This window comes from Octodon degus, unplaced genomic scaffold (genome assembly GCF_000260255.1).
Source record: "Octodon degus isolate 3935 unplaced genomic scaffold, OctDeg1.0 scaffold00005, whole genome shotgun sequence".
Lineage (NCBI taxonomy): Eukaryota > Metazoa > Chordata > Mammalia > Rodentia > Octodontidae > Octodon > Octodon degus.
Window position 1 is genome coordinate 28601431 of NW_004524581.1, and position 20299 is coordinate 28621729.

A 20299-nucleotide genomic window follows, 5' to 3' on the forward strand; every position below is an offset into this window, starting at 1 on the left:
CTCCTCCTCCTCCTCCTCCTCCTCCTCCTCTTCCTTCCCCTCCTCCTCCTTGCATTTGCACAAAGGTGAGGCATGGGTTGCCACAGGCCCTGGCTTCCACATGGCTGAGTGGTTTCAGATGGGCCACAGGTCTAGGCTTCCGTTCAGGCTGCAGGCTCTGAGCAGACCCCCAGCTCCCTTGCAGGGGCCTTGGGGCACAGGCTGCAGGAACCTGAGCCTTGCTGTCCAAGGACGAGAGGCCAGGGCTGAGGGGGAGGGACCCTGCTAAGCTGCGGACTATCGCTGCTCCTGAGGAGTGGGTAGGGGCTGGGCTCCTTGCACAGTTCTTCTGGGCAGTGCTCAGGAATACAGAGTGAGTCTGACAAAGGTCAGGAACCTTTTGCACAGTTTTCTATTGGAGTGACAAGCTCTAGGTCGGGTGAGTCCTCGATGCTGGCGTCTGGGTCTCTTTTTCTTTTTTAAGCTGCATTATTGAGCAAATAAAGACATTGACCTGCACAGAGCGTGAGCCGAGTTATTCTGAAAAATAGCAGGGTCTGGGTTGGTATCAGACGACCCAGGTGGCCCAGGTTTGGGGCCAGCTGCTTATGGGGTGGTGATGTTGGGGACAAGATGCTTGTCCTTCCAAACTGACATTCGACAGCTCCGTGACACTCAGGTGACAAAGGATCGATGTTTGGTCAAGAAAATACAGTCTCAGGGGGCCGGGGAGTTGGCTCAGTGGAATAAGCGCTTCCCTGGCAAGTGCAAGGGCCTGAGTTCAATCCCTGGTTCCGCCAAAAAAAGAAAATACAGTCTCCGTGGAAAGGGGTCGAAGAAAGCCTGTCTCTCCTCGCCCATGTCCATGTCTTCACAGCTCAAAGCCACACCCAGGACATCAGGGACAGCATCCTAATTCTTGTCTTACAGGGAGATGGAGGAGCTTGCTGCACTTACCCCGCAGGAGCTTTGTGGGAACATGCAGTGTGGGGGATCCCGGGGCTTTGAAAGTCTTGAAAAGTGGGCGCACGACACCATGACACAACCTCATTTTGTGCCTAAGAAGTCAGAGATGATCGGACCAGCTGAGTGGGAGTCGTGGGCGCCACTGAGATGCACTTGGAGGGACAGGACGGCACCTGGCCTCACCGTGGCGCTAGCAGAATTTCTCAGCGCCTAAGCCATGGAGTCGCATAAACCCTGATCCGTGCCTGTTGCTTACAAAAGGAGAGGAAAGGCAGGTCGTGGCGAGCCCCACTGCCATGCAGCATGCGGGGAGGCTAAGGCAGGAGGGCTGTGTGTGGAACCCAGCCCAAGCAAGGTAGCACGACTCTTCAAAAAGGGGTAGGAACACAGCTCAGTGCAAAGGCTCCGAGTTCCATCCCAAGTACTGCAAGGGTGGGAGCGAGGGAGGGGGAAAGAGAGACAGAGACAGAATTAGAGACAGAGAAAGACAGAGAGACAGAGAGAGATACTCACTGGAGTTGACAGATCTAGCAGATAAAAATATGCAAAGCCCAGCTAACTCTGAATTTCATGTAAACAAATAATTACAATACAAAGGACATGCTTCTACAAAAGCAATTATTCAGTGTTTATCTAAAATTCCAGTTGAATAGAACAGCCTGTGTTTTATCTGGAACAAATGCAAAAATAATCTTAAATACCTCAAAATATGGGAAATTAATCAAAGTGGAGAGACATGTGAGGGGATTTATTGACCCTTGTAACAGAGCTGACAGTCACAGCATGTGGGTTCTACACAAAGGCGACAATTAGTGAGCTCGATTCCGCTGTGCACCTGGGAATAAGACAGAATCCCTCTTGCTCGGGTGAGTTCCAGGCCACAAGAAGAAAAGGCCTGCACCTGGGGGCCACCCCCGGGTCCTCCCACTCTGTCCCCAGCACGCAGACCTCCAGGTGCTGCCCTTCTCTGCTCCAGCCCCACCTCAGTCGGAGCAGGCAGGGAACCCCAGGCACCTGGGACACGCCACTCCATGTCCATCTTGTCCCCTGAGGTGGCCCTGTCAAACGCGGGCTCCCCCAGCTGGGCTTCAAGCTGCCCCTGCCCCTCTGGGGCTCGAGTCCCCTCTGCGTGTGTTCCTCCACCTGTGCCCCAGGTTTCGCATCCCAGGATGTGTTAAGCAGATGCGGCTGGGGGCAGGGGGCCAGCGCTCCTCTGCCTCTCCCTGCGGAGCTGGGGGGTCGCTTTTCCTGGAAAGCTGGAGAAACTGCGGCTGAAGGTGTCTTTCTCCTGGACCATTTCCTCTGAGGCATGGACAGCAGCCTGCTGTCAACGCTGCCTGGAGGGGACACCCGGGTCCTGCCGCTCTGACATTCTCCACAAGTGCAGCAAGACCCCGGAAGTCGAGTGAGGGACCTCAAGTGTGCAGAACCCCGGGGCCTTTGGAAGATCCGGAGGCCAGGCTACACGCCAGGCTGACTCTGGAGGCTTCAGGCAGGCCCTTGGGCACCCGGGAGAATGAGAAGCAAAATACAAGAGGAATTTGGTCTCTGGACACCACAGGGAGCAGCAAAGGGTGTCTGGCTCAGTCCTGCAGGACCCCTGAGGTTTGCCTCCTGGGCTGCTCCTGTGGGGAAAAATCCCAGCCAAGTGGGGTGCGGCATCAGACCCTAGCAGGCGCAGGGACCTTAGAAACCGAAGCAGCATGGGGGTGGCCTTGGAGGGTTACTGAGCTGCAGGGTGACGCCTGGCCTCTGGTCCTCAGGTCCCCAGGCCCTCAGGGCCACCCCTATTCTCTCCCAGGCCAGCTCGGGTTTTCTCTCGGCTCACAGCTTCCTAGGCAGAAGATTGAGTGAGGACTTCCGAGTCCTCGTCCCTAGCCTTAGGCCCCACGATAGGGCCCAGCTCTAATCACCAAGCACGGCCCACAATAGCCAAGCGGATGCGCTGAAACAGGGAATGTGGGTTACACCAAAAGCTACTCAGGGGGTTCACTTCCTTCCCAAGGGACCCTTCGCTGCTCTGCAAATGGAGTCTTCCCCGGAAGTTGACAAAGGTGTTTGGGACTTCAATCAGTTTATCAAAGTCAGTTGGCGCTGAGTTATTCAGGAAGCGTGTGGGGGTGGAGGGATCCGTAGCTGTCCCTGGGTACAGTGGTGCGAACTGCGCCCTGGACAGATACGGGGCCGAACGAAGGGAACAGTCAGCACACAAAGTCTTTGCAGTTGTTTGTAGCTCGCTCAACTGCCTGGCTCCAGCGAGACCCGCGCAGCAATTTTAAGGCACTGTTTCCTCAGTGCTGTGTGGCTCGCGTTGACCCCGACTGTACCAGAACAGGGAGGGGGCAGCACTGGCAGGGTCTGCCCGGGGGGACTCCCCAGTTGCACACCTGAGGGCCACCGTTCTCCTGGCTCCGGCTGGGGTGAGGCCTGTAGGTGATCCACATGGCCTCACGGGTGGACAGCAGAGGGCAGTCGGGCGTGCAGGGCACAGACCTGGATGCAAAGAACAGAGGAGGTGAGGTGAGGAGATGCCAAGGAGGGTCATCGAAGGCCAGGTTCTGAGCCCCGCCTTCCAGGTCACCTGCCCTCTCTGGGGTCTGGGGCAACCCCTGGATGGCTGTTAGCCCTGTGACACTGCTGTGCTGGCAAGTGATGACACCCAGCACCACTTGGGGGTGCAGAGTCCAGAGCAGGCTCGACCCTGTCCCCACCTGTCCCCAGCCCAGGTCCAGGCCTCCCGCTGCCCTTCCCTTCCCTGCTGCAGCCTGGACCGATGGTTCCTGCACCCTGGTCTGGCCCACAGCTGCTCCTCTCCCTCCAGGAAGCCACAGGGAGGGCCTCTGTGCTCTGGCCTAGCCCACCAGGGAGGTCCCAGGAGGGGTGGGACGGGGGGCTTCTCACTCAGCAGGCCTCAGCTGGACCCAGGAATTTGTGGATTCTCACGTTTTTGGTACTAGGATTGAACCCAGAGCTTTCGCTTGGAACTACCCCCAGCCCTTTGTATTTTATTTGGAGTCGAGGTATTGCCAAATTCCCCAGGCCTGCAATCTCCCTGCCCCGGGACCTCCTCCCAGAGTACAAGGATCACAGGTGTCCACCCCACCCTGCTAGGATTTGGTCCTTTTTGTTTTGTTTTGTTTTGTCTTTTTGAGACAGGATTCTGATGTGTACTTCAGGCTGGCCTGGAGCTCACTTTGTAGCCCAGGCTGGTCTTGCACTTGCAAGACCACCTCGAACTGATCCTCCTGCCTTAGCCACCCGAGTGCTGGGATTACAGGCGTGTGCCACCATGCCGGGTTTAGGATTTGGTTTTAGCTGAGCTCCTCAGGGACACTGCGGCTGCCCCTGGGGTCGGGTCCACAGAGCTTCTGGCCTCTCTCTTGAGCCAGATCTCCTAAGGGATCTGTCCCACGTCCCTCTCCCTCCAGGCAGCTGGGGGCGCTGTAAAGGCTGCGACACTCTCGGCACCCGCCAAGAATAAAGTCTCTGGAATGCTGGTTGAAAACGTACAAGTTAATGAATCTGGGTGTGATTCAGGAATGATAGAAAGGGAAAGCACATGTCACACACAGGCTACAGGTGGCCTTCAGCCTGGACTAAGGTGCGGTGGACGCGGGTCGGGTGTCAAGTTCATCGGTAGTGGGCACTACATGCTGTTGGACCCAGGCCAGGCCACAACAGCACCAGGAATCCCTCACTGCCCGGAGCCTGCTATGTGTGACTTCTCTTCTGAGCCTGACCTACAAGGAGCCCTGGGACAGACACTTGTTCTGTGAGTTTTTAAAATTCCCAGTCGTATCACAAAGGCCCTGCCTGGCTGAGCCGCTGTTAAAGAAAGCAGCGCAGCCAAAGCACGGGGTTCTGTTGCTAACGCCAGTGGTCAGGCCCAGGGACAGGCCGGGCACCCAAGAGAAGCGTGGGCGCCATCCAGGTGCCACTCCCGTCAGCAGAGAAGGCCAGGTCACCTCCTTCAGGACGCCCCCACGGTGCAGGGACAGGGGGCATGTGAGTGCTCATCAGTTTTGGAATAATACGAAAGGATGAGGCCTCTCCGCAGTACCCTTATCTGGGGCCCCTGGCAGTGGGTGCATTCGGAATTCAGAATGGTTTACATTTTACAATGCCTTGTTCCCTGGGTGTCACAGCCCCTGGAGTGGGGCCTGGGGGTAGAGAAGGAACCGTGGTGCAGTTTCTGCAGGCAAGGACTTGCAAATTCATATTAAAATAATGGGATAAAGAAAAGTCATAAGAAACCGCCCATCTGGGATTTCTGCCTTGATCCTGGCACTCTGGGAGGCTGAGGCAGGAGGGTTGAAAGTTCGAGTCCAGCCGGCCCAACTCAGTGACTTAGTGAGACCCTGTCTCAAAATTTTCAAAAGAGGCGTAGACTAGGATGTAGTTCAGTTGGAAAGCCCTGGCTTCAATCCTCGGTACCGCAAACAAACAAACAGAATTCCCATCTGCATAGGTGATGTTTTTGCTGTCGAAGAGCAACCATAGATTTTCAGGGTTTTTTTTAGAGTATCTTCTGTTTCAGAATTGCATGTAAGAGATGGTGAGCCTGTGTGATTTCTGTGTGTGTGTGTGCGCGCACAGGAAAATCCACTCTCTAGTGCATTTGTTGGTGGGAGTATAAAACCTTATACCCGTCTCCAGGACAATTCAGCTATACATAAAAACTTCCTGCATCTTCTCACCTGGCAATTCCAGTTGTAGAAATACACACGCCCGGGACAAGTGGGCTGCGGGCAAGGGTGTGCCCTCGGGGAGATCTATCCCAGCAATGGTGACAATGGCAAAAAGCTAGAGACCATGTAAACGTCTGTCTACAGGGGATGCTCATTTGGGCCGGGGAGACAGCTCAGGAGAATAAGCACTTGCCTGGTAAGCACAAGGTCCTGAGTTCAATCCCCAGTACTGCAAAATTCATTCATTAATTATCTTTTTAAAAGGGAGATGCTTATGGGTGAAGCACTCATCCGCAGACCTCGACGGCTCTGATACCAACTCTGTAAACCACTATTTGCTGGAGGAAGAAGTAGCGATACATGGTTTGGTTCAAAAGCAGGCAAGAAAACAGCACACAGCCTATAGGGTCATGTTCATAAAAATAAAAATATATGTCTGCATATGCTTAGGCAATGTGGAAAGATATGTACCTAAATATTACCACCTGGGGGTACGGGGAGGCGCCCTAGAAGTTCTACTTTCCATTTATGCTTCTCTATATGTGAAGCTTTTCTAGGTAACGAGCACACGTGGGGCTTTAGAACCAGGGAAAGCCGTGAGGCTGACCAGCCGATGGAAAGGCGGGTGTAAATCCAAACGTGTACATGCACGATGTCTCTTTCAGGTGGGCTACAGTGTTGGGGCACAGTGGACCGTCCCGTCCAGAGTCACGAGGCGCCTTGTCTCCTTGTGTGGGCTCTGTCACGGGGCCTGACCTGTCGGTGGCACCCAGAATCCCACGGGATGCTTCACATCCAGCCTCTCCTGTGAGTCCCAAATGACACGGGGTGACAGGAAGGCAGACGGCATAGGGGAAATCTGCATGCTGGTTAAGTAATGTGACCCCCCAGCTTGAGACACGGCGCCCAGACTCTGCAACTTCTGCCTCCCGCCCCTGCTCCTGGCGCCGTGGCGGTCATGTTGCTTAGCGTAACACCAAGACGGCCAGGGCGGCCACTCTGGATGGAACCCTGGTTCCACCACCTCGCTCCTGTGTGACGAGGGCCACATGACTTAACCTCTTCGCCACAGCCCCTGGGACATACGCACTATATATGTCCTATCTGCTACTATTATTATATGTACATTTGCATAGAAGGGAACTCAGTGGGAACTCAAGGAAGAGGCCCTCCAATGATGAAAATTAGGTTGAGCTGACAGACTTGGTAGCAACAGGGGGATTCGGGCAGCAGAATGAATCTTCTCCTTTTCCACTTGTAACCCATTTGGGGCCAGTACACAATCTGGAGTTAGATGACCACTCAACTTTGACTGGAGGGGAAAGTCCATACCAGCAGAGAAAGCCAACCGATCCCCACACCCAGCCCTTCTCCAAAGAAAAGCATGTCTCCTGTCACCACTGGTCCTCAATGAAAGGGACACAGAAGCAGTCAACCCTGATATGTGCCCAGGCAGAGCTATGCCAGCCAGCTCATGGAAGACAAATAAATGGATGTTGTTTTAATTCACTGGCATTTGAGGGTTGTTTGTTACACAGTATTATCCTCACAGACTAATACAACCTGCATCAGAATATGACTGTGAACCTATGGTTAAATAAACAACACTGACTAATGTACAGGACATCTGTTCTTTAGCTTTTGTTGCAGCCTCTCTTCTCTTGTTGAAGGGATGTCAGAGGGGACTAGGAGGTCACTGAGGCCTAGCACATGCATATGACAGCATCTCTCATAACTGTAATTTGAGAGGAAATGACCAGATCCCTCTTCCTCCATGAAGCCTCCTTCTTCTCTTTCCCTATACTTTTTTTTAAATGGTAGTAGAGATTGAGCCCAAGGCCTCTGCACTGACCTGCACAACACCAGCCCTTCATTATTTTTCACAATTCAAGGTCTCACTAGGTCACTAAGTTGCCCAGGTTGAGCTTAAACTCAGTGTCGTCTTCCTGACTCACAGAAGACGTCTCCCAGAGTGCTAGAGCTTTGGGCTTCCCTTTCTATCCCTTACCCAGACCTTTGCAGCTTGAAGCAGCGAGGGTGCCCTCATTGCCCAAGGTCACCCCTCCAGGCAGCCTTGGAGCCAAAGACTTGCTTGTTGGGCCCAGGCCCTGTGACCCCAGCGAATTCTAGGCCCTGCCTCCTCCCTGTCCCCCTTTTATATTTTATATTTTATTTCAATTTGCAGGATGGAACTCAAGGCCTTTACACTGAACTTTATCTCCAACCCCTTTTATATTTTCAGTTAGGATATAAACCCTAAGTTTTTCAGCCTAGGCTCAAATTTGCAATCCTCCTGCCTCAGCCTCCCAGAGTGCTAGAATTATAGCATTGCTCCTCATCTTCCTTTAAACCTCAAAAGGCACAGAGGGGTTTGGCCACTTCATGAGGGGATCCGGGAGTCTCCTTCCACCATGACATCTCCCTACCAAGGAGGCACCTGTCCCGGCTCTGGAGGACATGGCGTCTCCCTCTGATAAGCCCTAAGTCTTCTTGGGAAGCACACCTGGGCTGGGGCAGCCAGGAAGGGCGTTGCTCTGGGTGATGGGATTTTCTGACCCGTGAAGGGTGGAAGCACACAGAACAGCAGTGTGGACCTGTTCCATTCAGAAAATCCGTCAGTAATCCAGGGGAGTGACATATTCATACTCAGCCTGGCTTAGGCCTGAGGCTGGCCTTTGAAATCCACGAGTGCGTATGTCTATGTGCATGTGCCGCTCAGGAAAACATGGTGATTCAGTAAACAATTAAGATTTGATTAGAGGAGGCTCAGAGTTGAGCAAATTAGTCCTTTCTGCTCTTCTGGTCTCTGGCCGTACATTCAGTCTGGAGCAAACTATTGAAAGTCAGAGACTAAGTTTATCTGGGATATTTTCAGAGCTCAGAACAGTGTGCTGGCCCCCTCAGCGCCTAGTAGGCGCTCAATAAACCACTGAGTCAATGACAGTAGGATACAGTGACAAAGCCTGCGCTGATCAGGCTCTTCGCTGCACACTGATAAGCGGTTGGAGTGGTACGTGCTGAGGGTCAAGCTAATCCCCACAAGTGCATCTGGTTTTGGGAGAGTCACTGTAGCACCTATCCAGTCTTCAGGTCTGCCTCCCCTCCCAACTCTGTGAAGTAACTGACATAGTCAATTGCCCAAAAGTCATATAATCACCTGGTCTGATATTGCACCCATTTTGCAGGTCAAGAAACTGAAGCCTGGGTCAGGCATGGTGGTGCATACCTCTCATCCCAGCACTTGGGAAGCTGAGGCAGGAGGATCTCCACAAGTTCAAGGCTAACCTGGGTTACATAATGAATTCCAGGCCAGCTTGGACTACATAGCGAAACCCTGTCTTGAAAGAAAGAAAGAAAGAAAGAAAGAAAGAAAGAAAGAAAGAAAGAAAGAAAGAAAGAAAGAAAGAAAGAAAGAAAGAGGAAAAAGAAACCAAGCCTCAGAGAGACCAACTGTCCTAACCACAATCACCAAGCAAGACTGGCAGAGAGGGATTATATGCTGGGTACCTGACTCTGAAGCCCAGGCTCACCGCCCCCTTTCCTCCTGGGCCCCCCTGCCAGTGCAGTGTCCCTGCGGACAGCACCTGCACGGGCACCCTGCTCTGGGGGCTTAGGAAGCACCCATCAGCTCACTGTGCTTTGCCGCTGAGCCTTCGGGATCGAGGGTGCTGGGGGAAGCCTCTCCAGGCGCTGCCCGTCTTCTGCTTGCTCCTTTTGAACACCTTCTTGACCCAGTTGGAGTCTGCAGCAGGGCTCTCCCTGGGCAAAGAAATGACGCAGGGGCTTGGTCAGTGGCTGCCACCGGCAGGCTCCCAGGGTCACCGGGACACCTGAGTCTGTGTTGTCCGGCCATTGGGGAGCACTGGACTCAGAGACACCAGGCCAACTTCTCCACTGAAACCCAAACTTTCACTCACTTCTTCATAGATGCAAAAAAGTTGAAACTGTGTGACAGTTTATGCTCAAGCCTGAAATGATTGTGTTTATACAAACTGTCCAGAAATTTTATACACAAATTAGAATGTAATGTGGGAGACGGGTAGGCACAGACATTTAGAGATGTCTGCTATGGCACGGGGTATAAACCTCAAAAGTAAGGATGGCTCAGGCCCCGCTGCCCCAGTCCTGCGGCTGTGACCAGGACACCGCTGTCAGACCCTCCTGGAGAGGGGTGCAGCTACATCCAGGGGCAGAGGCAGAAACAGTTTTGAGCGACCCTTTGAGCTTCCACTGGCCCATCAAACGGGAGCCCCGCCAGCAAGGAAGCCTAGTGAGTGATGAGCTCCCCAAGGAATGGTTTGGGGAGATAGCTCAGGGGAATAAGTGCTTGCCCTGCAAAGCACAAGGTTCTGAGTTCAATCCCTAGTCCACCAAAAAAAAAAAAAAAAAAAAAGGAATGGTTTGATTAAAATAAAAAGATTCCCAAGGCCCGTCCTAGCCGCTGCAAAGATACCAGTGGGGCACAGGGCCGCCTTGGTTCACGAATGTTTCTGCTCACAAATAATATGGTTCTCAAACAATAGAGTTAGACAGAATTTTGCTTCTCTTCCTAAACTCCACATTGGAGGAAAAAGACCTCCTGGGTCACCCCTTCCCCAAATCGTGAAACCAATTAAGTTTGCACGCCCTGAAGTACCAGTGCGTATGTTACACAGCCTGGACAGTTGATGCACATCATGAAAAAGATCTTCTGGGGTGCCTGCTAGGAATAGCGGGGCCTTAGCACGCAAACAGGAGACTACTTGGACTTGGGAGCCCTGGGAGAGAGGCCAGTGCAGAGAAGTGAGCTCCCTTGCGCCGGGGCTGGGCATGGCTGCCTGCAGGCCCTCCTCAGGCTGCGCATCACCAGAGAACATACGGGTGGAGCTATGCGAATTTTCTATTTTCTCGCCCAGGAGATGCATTTTGGGGGGTGGGGGAGGGCAGTGAAGAGCAGGGGCCTCATCCCCGAGAGCAGGCTCATTCCCACGAATGGCCTCATTTGGGAAAAAGAAAAGGGCTGGCCCACAGGCCCTGCAGGGGGCGGGCTGTCGGCACACAAGCTGCAGCCAAAGGGGCAGAAAATGTCTCCTAGCAGGTCCCCCAGTCCTGACTCAGGCTGAGGGCGTAACTCATGGCAGGCCTCGGTTCAGGCCCCAGGCAGGGACGAAGCTTTACGTCCCGACAAAGGAGACACTTACTTCGCACTGGACTCGCTGGCCATTTCTTTCACCTGAGTCAGAGCCGCGGTGCTCCTGGGATGTGGAGAAGCGAGGAAGGCTACAGCAAAGCAAGAAGAGAGGAGATGTGAGCGAGATGGGGTGGGAGCGCGGGCGTTCGCGGGGTCACAAGAGCGAGCGGGCAAGAGGCTGCTGGGGGCTGCGAGGGCTTCTCCAGCTTGGTACTGTTCAACTGAGGGTCGGAGAAGTTACTCTCTGCTGGGGGAGCCCTGGGGCACTGCGGGCCAGGCAGCTTCCCTGGCCTCCGCCCACTAAAGGACAATGCAGAAATCTTCAAATGTTGCCCAATGTCTCTCCCAGCCAGGAGCTCCACCCAGGACAAGCAAGGACCCAATGCACGGCCAGGTGACACAGGCTCCTGGAGATGGCCACGTGCTCAGGCAGGAGGGGACAAAGAAACGCCTTCCACCGAGCTGCATCGCCGGGCCTTCTCCTCTACAGATAGGGTCTAAGTTGCCCAGGCTGGGCTGGAGCTTGCAATCCTCCTGCCTCGGCTTCCAAGTGAGTTTGGATGACAGGCGTGTTCCACACTGCCCACCTCTGACTTATTTACTGGCTCTTCATGTCCTTGTGTTTTGTCTTAGTATGTGGAAAAGAATCTCAGTAAACCTATTGCAGAGACAGGCTTAGATTTGAATCCCAGCCCCAAAGACAACCCCCTGCTGGGCGGTGTCCGTGGTGCTTGGCCGATGGGCCGCGAGAGTCTGGCTCCAGTCCTTCTCCCGGAACCCCGTCCCCCGGGCCTGCACAGTCAGTCCTAGCCATCACACATGTCTCCTCTTCTTCCCAAATGCCCTTGCACGTTCCTACTCTGCACCTGAAAATCTAGACAAAATCTGAAACGTCTGTTCTTCTCCATGTCATCAAAACCCACAGGCCACAATCTCAACATCCTGTTGACGATTTAAATTCACCTGTTGGTGAAATAGCTCAGAGGTCTAAAGCGCCTACTTAGGCAAGCTTAGGCAAGCGTGCAAGGACCATGTTTCGATCTCGGGCACCGCATGCCATGCCAGCCACGCCCCCAGGGTGGGCTGAGCCTGCCAAAAAAAGAACAACAACAACAAAAAACCCCTTACCTGTCACCCCCCCCCCCTTCCTGGCCCCCGAGAGATTTCCTGGGAGCAAGGAATAAGAACCGCTCGTCTCGGTAGACCCTATAGTGGTGCGTCCCAAACTATCTGCAGTGGAGAACAATTTTTAAAAAAAGTATAGAGAACACCAAGTGTGGTGACACACACCTGTAATCCCAGCTCCTGGGAAGCTGAGGCAGGAGGATCTACAGCAAGCTCCAGGCCAGTCTGGGCTCCTTAGTGACTTCAAGGCCGGACCTGGCTCCATGGCAATCTTATTGCTACTTTGCATTTGAGTGCTTATTCTCAGTCTCCCCATTCATTCGTGTGGACTAGAAACAAAACAGTGGCCCTGACCGAGGACCACTCTTTGAGAATCACTGCGGGTGGGGCAACCGTGGGTGGGCAAAAGCATCACGTAAAGCCCTTGTGAAAAGCCCAGACAACGGAGCCCCGCCCCAGAACCTGAGACTTAGTAGATCTACGTTAGGCCTCGAGAACTGTCACAGCTAATAACTCCCCCACAGATACTTTTGCCGCTCTTGGGGGACCGCGTGTTCCAAATGGCAGCTGTACCGCCCCCTTATGGTAACCCAAGGTTATAACACACAGAGCAGCTAAGGTCACTGTGGTTGGCCACGCTGCTGTTAAGAGGTCTACAGGGGGCTCTGGACACCAGGAAGCCAGCAGAAGACCGGTGGGTCCCTACCTTCGGGATGGTCTGAGCCTAGCACCTCCACTGGCAGCTGAGCATGCGAGGCTGAAGGACAGCCGTGGGGTGATGTTGGAGGTACAGGGACGGCTGAAGACCTTGACAATGTGGATGTGTTGAGTGGGATGCCCTGCTGCCGAGTTGACACAGGTGGCTGCCCCAGGGGTGCAGCTGGCAGCGAGGAACCAGGTGTTGAGCCGCAGGTGAAGTGCCCAGGTGCCCAGTCATCTGGAGAAGGCGGCAGTGATGAGGCAGGTGGTGGCCCAGGTGTTGGCTTGAGTGAAGCGACGGGCGGGGGAACAAGCGACTCCACGGGCACAGGTGGGGACGCAGGGGGGTGGCTGACTCTCCCAGGCCCCTGGATGTGGACTGGCGTGGGCGCCTCTGGCCGGGCCCAGGACCTCCGAGGACACAGCTGGCTGTACTCCGGGCAGTTAGGGCCCAGGGCTAGCTCGATCTGGGAGTACACCTCCACCCGCGGGAAGAGCACCCGCCTGGAGGGAGAATCGAGGTATGCAGCGTCTGCGGAAGACAGCAGCGCGGTCACAGGTGGCCCTGCACCCCGCGCCTCCCTGAGACAGCCTGGCGTCATCAGAAACTCAGTCTCCCAAGTTGTGCTCACGTGCATAACTCCTGCCTTCCAGTACCCTCGCTTCATTCACTTGAGGCTATGGTGACAAATGTGAGGGCTCCAGGGCCTTTTTGTTTTTCTTCTTTTAGATTTTTTTGATTGGTACACACATTAATATACCCAAATAATGAGATCTGTGACGGCACACTGGCTGAGGTGTGTGACAACTTTAATTCTTTTCTTTTTTTTTATGTATTTATTCCAGGGTCTACAGGGTCTCACTACGCAGCTTGGACTTGTAGTGATCCTTCCTGTTTTTCAGCCTCCCAAGTGCTGGGATTACAGGCGCCACCATGCCCAGTCTCAATCCGCATCTCAGCCCTCCCCAGGGGCGGGCCAGCACCGCAGGCCCGGGAATGAACACCCAGCCCCTGCGTCTGCCTAAGCAGGCGCTTCCATCCGCTGAGCTATCTGGCCAGCCCCAACTTTAATTACTTTCATCCCTGTTACCCCTGCTTCCCCATCACTAAACAATCACCTTCTAACTTCCTGTGCTCTCCTCTGCCTTCATACATTCCTGGGTGCTTAGTGCTTAGAAGGCACAAATTGCCTCTCAAGATAACTTAGAGAGGGGCTTGCGGGTTAGCTCAGTTGTTTAATCCCCTGCTGGGGCAAATCCAGTCAGGCGCAGGGGACCGCGTTTAGATCCCCAGCTCCCTGTGCCATACAAGACCCGCCCTTAAGGCAGCCTGAGCCAGCAAAAAAAAAAAGATAACTTAGAGAACACTAAGAAATCAACTGTGACTTTCCAGACTTTCTGCTAATAACACTGCAGATACCTAGTCACTCAGCGTGTCCAGCCATGTACTATATTATATACATACTGCATAATAGCACCCAATGAAGTGCAGCATTAATAACAGGGTGGGGAACGCCTGGTCCTATTTCACAATTTTTCTATAAATCTAAAACTAGGGGGGAGGGCAGGGAGATAGGTCGGTAGAATAAGCGCTTGCCTGGCAAGCGCAGGGTCCTGAGTTCAATCCCTGGTTTTGTACCACAAACAAACAAACTTGGGGCCAGCAAGATAGCTCAGTGGTCTAAAGCGCCTGCTTAACCAAGATCTCAGGGAGGGCTGAGCTGGCAAAAATAAATAAATAAATAAATAAATAAAATATTACTAAAAGCAAAGCTTATTAAAGATCTGGCAGGGAAAATGAAAAAAGGATTAAATAGATACTTCTCCCAAGAAGATATAGGTAGAAGACAGGAAAATGAAATGATGCTCAAAGTTAGTAGGCATTATGGAAACGCAAATCAAAACCATGATAAGATACTACTGCACACTGTTAGAAGGACTAGCACTAAAAGATTCACCATACTAAGTGTTGGTGAGAATTTAGGGAAATGGAACAGCTCTCCTGCTACTGGGGGGAATGTAAAAAATCACATCCTTTGAGAAGCAATTTGGCAGTTTCTTAAAAAGTCACACACATGTTCTGGTTATGTACCCAAAAGAATTGAAAAGAGAATCATGAGGAGCAATGTACACACCCATGTTCACTGTAGCATTATTTACAATAGCCCAAAGGTGGAAGCAACCTATGTGTCCATAGATGGATGAATAAAGAGAATACAGCACATACGTACACCCTTAAATAGAAAGAGAAATCCTGTCACATTCTACAATGAGGATGAGCCTGAGGGCATCTTGAGCTGCAAAACATCCAACACTGTCTGGCTCTGCCTCTCTGTGACACCTAAGCCAGCCGACCCCATAGGAACCATGTTCCCTTCCACAGCTGAATGGAACACACAGAAGTTAGTGTGGGCCTGTGCAAATTTATGAAGCTGCCCTATCTTATCAACCAGAGAGAAGGCTGGACACAAGACTGTAGGAAAAAGGACACAGCTACAAGCCATCATGCTAAGCGAAATCAGCCTTCCATGTCTGGTTTCTCTTCTATTAGAAACCCAATTATGAAAAATTTAACAAGCAAAATAAATGACAGATGCCAAGAAATGAGGGAAGAGACTTTTGTGGAGATAGACAGAGATCTGGGAGTGGGCAGACAGCAGGGAGCAGGAGGACAGGGAGGTAAGAGGGTCGACCTGGGGTGTGTAACTGTGCCCATTCCCTGCAATGCATGTATTTGTTATGGAAAATAAGCATACACAAAACTAATTTTAAAAAATAAACCTGCTGGAAACAAAAGAGAAGGCTGGTTACCAGCAGGAGGAGGAGGAAGCAGAATTGGGGATCACTGGGAACAGAGTTCCAGGTTTGCAGGGTGAAGAAGCTCCAGAGTTGTTTCACAACTACATGAACACAATCAACGCTACTGAACTGCACACTTATAAGTGGTTAAGACAGTTGTGTGTTGTCATTTTACCACAATTAAAATATGTGTGTATACAAGTAAAATACCCACACACCATACAGTTATTCTGCCGCTAGGTATTCAGCCAAGAGAGAGGAAACCAAGGGTCCAGAGAAAGCCTGGCTCCTCAGAGCCCACAGCCTGCACGACCTAGGACTCCGAGAGGGTCCACTGCCTAAAGCAGCTGTGGTGCTGTACAACCAGATGGAACGCGGGAGAGAGAGGAAAGGGGCGAACCACTTACATGGTCCCCAGAAGAGATGAATCTCGGGAAATTTATGCAGAGCCAAGGAGAGTTCCCTCTGCAAAACTGGATTTACCAAGAGCCCTAGAAAATGCAAATTAACCTAGGATGACAGGAAGCAGATGGGAGCTTGCTGGGGAAAAGAGGGTGACGGAAGGAAGCTGCGGATGATGGATTGCCCCGTCTTGATGGTGGCGGTGGCTTCACTGGTGTGATGTGTGGGGTGTGTGTGTGTGTGTGTGTGCGTGTGTGAGTGTGTGTAAACACATCCGCACCACACACCAGCATGGATTTCACGAGTGTCAGCCAGCAGTGCCTTTCTTCTCTCAGGGAGCTGCCTGGCAGCAGGAATAATTAGAGTGACATCTTTCGGGGTGCATCTTCCTGTTGGAGGTGACCCCGTGCAAAAAAACCGGCAGGTGGCAAGCGGGGATTAAGGGTGGGGCTCTGGGCACCAACCTTAGGTTCTCAGGACATGTCTGGGGCTGCCGTCCCCACACAGGCTGCAGGGAGATCCACTCTCAGCGCCTGGGGAGGACTAGGGCGGGGACTCCCTGCATGGAGGACACGTGAGCTTGCAGCCCGGGCTTGGAAACCCCGAGGGTTTCCATGGAGGCGAAGGGTGGGGGACACAGAGGCTGAGGCCCACTTCGCACCCCTCCCCAGGGCTTGAGAGGACTAGAAAGAAAAACTGTTCTAGGGCGAGAGACCAGTGGGAACGGTGTGGGGGTCTCCTGGGCAGGGGAGGGAGTCTTCTCCAAAAGCCACCTCTGAATCTGTCCCTCTTTTTTTTTTTTTTTTTTTTTTGCGGTTCTGGTATTAGACCCCAGGGCTTTGTGCAAGCTTGGGCAAGGGTTCTGTCCCTGAGCGACATCGCCAGCCCCTCGAATCCAAGCCTCAGATCGGGGAATCAGCCGCAGCCCCCAGCACCCAGCGTGCTTGGCTCCCCTCTGGGCTGGGCCCCCATCCACAACTGCCCACACGGCTCAGAGCACCCCTGTTTTGGACACCTGAGGCTCAGTCTTCAGAGCTGCCACCTGCTTGGATGGGCCAAGGTGGGGTGGGGCTGTCCCCAGGCAGATTGGGGCCGACTGGCCCAGCTTAGATGCTCTCAGGAGCTGCCACCGGCCCGTGTGGGAACTCCAGCAGGCTTTGGGGTCTTTGTGCTAATCCTCCCAGTAAGACCCAGGTGGATCCCGTTATGAGGCCACCTTTACAGATGAGGAAACCGGGGCCCCTGGAGACTGATGCAGACCCCGTAGCAAGACTCAAACTTTTCCTGAAAGGGAAAGTAGGTCTGTGAGGGGAAGTGATTTTTCCAGAGCACACAGCTTGGGATGGGGGCAAGCCCAGGGCTCCCCAACCTACTGTCTTGTCCCCTCAAGATCCCAGCCCTGCCCTTGGGAGAGAAGACCGGGAAGAAAGAAGAAAGACAGAATGAAGGAGCTGGAGAAATCTGTAAGCAGGTTGTTGGTGTTGTTTGTTTGTTTGTCTGTTTGTTTTTGGAACTGGGGCTTGAACTTAGACCCTTGCGCTTGCTAGGCAAGCACTTATTCTACTGCGTTCTCTCCCCACCCCATGGAAGCAGGTTTGAAGAAGAAAAACCAAAAGTGGATATATCCCAGGAGGAAACTGCACCCCCAAGTATTTATAAAGGTACACAGAGTGTTCCCCAGAGCATTCCTTATAATAGGGAATAGTCAGGAATTCAAAGGCACTGTGGGGCTAGGTCTCCATGCAACTGTGCTGGGATATCGTACAACTGTGGAAAGCCATATGGCAAAGCTGAGACAGCACTGGGAAGTGCCTTTGATGTAGGAATCCCTTTGTCTGAAGCCACGTTCTGCCTAAGGAGCTAATTCTAAGGATGGAAAAGGCTAGGCGTGGTGGTGCATGTCTGCAAACTCAGCACTTGGGAGGCTGAGGCAGAAGGATCGCCATGAGTTCAGCCTGGATTACACAGCAAGAACCTGCCTCAAAAAACCTAAGTAAATTAATTAAAGAGACTGGGCGTGGTGGCGCATGTCTGTAATCCCAACTCTTGGGAGGCTGTAAACAGACGGATCATTAAGTCCAATCTAGTAGTGAGACCCCGAACACCCTGTAGACCCTTTCCTAAAAATACAAATAAATAAATATAATTAATTAATTAAAAAGGTGAAAAACCCAGGGAGATAGCTCAGAGGAATAAGCGCTTCCCTGGCAAGCTTAAGGAACTGAGTTCAATCCCCGGTTCCGCCAAAAAATAAAAAATATAAAATAAAAGGTGAAAAAACTCTTTTCACTTCTTTTAACAAAGATATTTGCCATGGTTCTCACGGAGCCCAAGTGCTCATTTGTACCTTGGCGTCATTCTGCCCCAGTAAAGGCTGCAGCGGACAGACACAGGGATCCTCCTTCCAAACCAGCACAGGCCAAGAGCTTTTCTCCCTGATTGGCTGATTAACACATCATTCAAGATCTTACACAAACACAAACTACATGGATGAACCACATGGCTTTATGGGAAAGATGATAAAATGGGAGTGAGAGAAATGAGACAAAAAGGAAGTTCTTAGCAGGTTTGAATTGTAGATTTCCCAAGTTTAGGTTAAAAATCCACAAAGATGGCCACCGTTGGGCGCTGTCTCCTGTTCAGCTGTCTGGCCCCAGACGTGGGATGGTCTGCTCTGATCTCAGCCTTCTGCCTCCTGTCCTGGTTCTGCTGTCCCACGCTCCTCCCCCGCAGCCCTGAGTACTTACTCAGCCGCCTCAGGTAGGCCACCGTGTCCTCATAGCCTTGGTAATAGTAGTTTTGCAGGACCTGGGGGTACAGGCGACAAAAAAACCAAGCTGGGTGACATGGAGTGACTGCCCCCTCCTCCCCAGAGCTGGTTGGACTTTACTGGATGGACTTTTAAAAATGACCCATGCAGGGTCCCCTACTTGCTCTCTGCTGAGACTGTGGAGCAATTCCCACGGGAGGCCCCAGAGACACGGTGTCAGTGTCTGACACCAATCTTAGCACATCCCATGGCCAGCCCTGTCTGGATGCTCATGGGAGAACCAGCCAAGATGCATGGCCATGGGAAGGGAAGGGTTTGGGGACCAGGTTCTACTCCCAGGACTACAGCTTATGGGCTATGGGGCTGTCACTGCTCACAACCTCAATTTCCTCATCTGTAAAATGGGGGCAGTCGTAGCATCTCCTCAAGGATGCCAGAGGATCATGAGAGACACTGCCCACAAAGCCTTTCCAGAGGCTGGATTTGGCCAGTCCACGGGCCGTGTGTTGCTGCCCTGTGTTTGTTCCCTGCCTGTCAGAGCAAAAGCAGTCCAGTAACATTCCCGCTTGTGGTTCTGGTCTTGACCAGTTTTATAAGTGGGAAACTGAGGCTGGGAGACCTCGGGGGATTTGTTCAAGGTCTTAGCAGCAAGGCGAGGTCAAGGGTCTAAGAGCAAGTATTGAGGTCACCCAAGGTGAGAAGAACTCGATTCCCGCCCCCCACCCCACCCCGCCTCTCACCACCAGGTCCGGGGGGAACAGGGCATGGGTCATGCGGGTGATGTTCTCCAGGGAAAACTGGAAAGAGTAGTTGAACATGCGGAAGTCATTGAAGATGGCGGGGCAGTCCCGGGGACAGATGTCCTGCTGCCCGCTGAAGGTGGAGATGGTGATGGAGTCAGTCCAGAAGGAGCAGGGCTGCATGCTGGTGAAGCCACCGTCAATGTACCTCTGGGGGTGCAGAGCAAGGATCCTGGGGGCCTCACTCTACTTGGAGGGCCGAGGCAGGTTGGAGGGCCAGAACCTCTGTCCATCCCAGACTTACTAGGCCAGAGCCTGCATTATTTCTTGAGACCCCCGAATGATTCATGGACACATGAAAGATGGTCTCGAAATTCCCCATTGGTGGTTCCAGGACCCCACTTTCCAGAGTCATATTTCATACTCTGTCAAGCTTGAGGAAATCTGAGAAGCTGTGTACTGGGTTGGGGCAGCTGCCCAAGCAGGGAGGCTCATGGGAAAGCCCCAGATGCCCCTGCATCCAGAATTCTGAGCAGAAAAACACAAGAACTGTCCAGCTCTGGGTCCTCACTGCACTGAGACTGTCCCTCCGCTCTCCCGGACGTGGCTCCCAGGCCCCCCAGGGAACCCCAGCTCCCAGCCCACTCCCCCAATGCCAGGATCACTCACCACGCCACGGTACGTCGGGGGGATGAAACCGCAGTACACGGGGACAAAGCAGCTGCAGTACAGGGCCTGGGGACAACAGGATTCAGGGGTGGCCACGGGTCCTGGGAGTGGGTAGGGGGGTCCCTCAGCACTGGTGTCCCCACCCCACCAATCCTAACATCCCTCCCCCAATGTGAAGGCACCAGACTGGTGAGTGGAGCCCTCAGTTCCATCTCTGACCTAGTCCTAAGGAGTCTGGGCGCTTGGTGAGCTACGTGGTCAGTAGGCACCTGATGTCCCAGCTTTAAAAGGA

At 52.9% G+C, this 20299-nt stretch overlaps 1 protein-coding gene across 1 annotated transcript in view; it reads right to left on the reverse strand.

The window, feature by feature from the left end:
• Nucleotides 1-9262: 9262 nt before the first annotated feature.
• Nucleotides 9263-20299, reverse strand: part of Pnpla1 (patatin like phospholipase domain containing 1) — a 40395-nt gene continuing 29358 nt past the window's right edge. Inside the window, exons 3-8 of the mRNA XM_023722204.1 lie at nt 20008-20073; nt 19339-19548; nt 18576-18636; nt 12635-13159; nt 10814-10892; nt 9263-9392 (exon numbers count right to left, since the gene is read on the reverse strand). Of these exons, the coding sequence (XP_023577972.1) occupies nt 9263-9392; nt 10814-10892; nt 12635-13159; nt 18576-18636; nt 19339-19548; nt 20008-20073 (1071 nt within the window). The remainder of the gene's footprint in view (nt 9393-10813; nt 10893-12634; nt 13160-18575; nt 18637-19338; nt 19549-20007; nt 20074-20299) is intronic.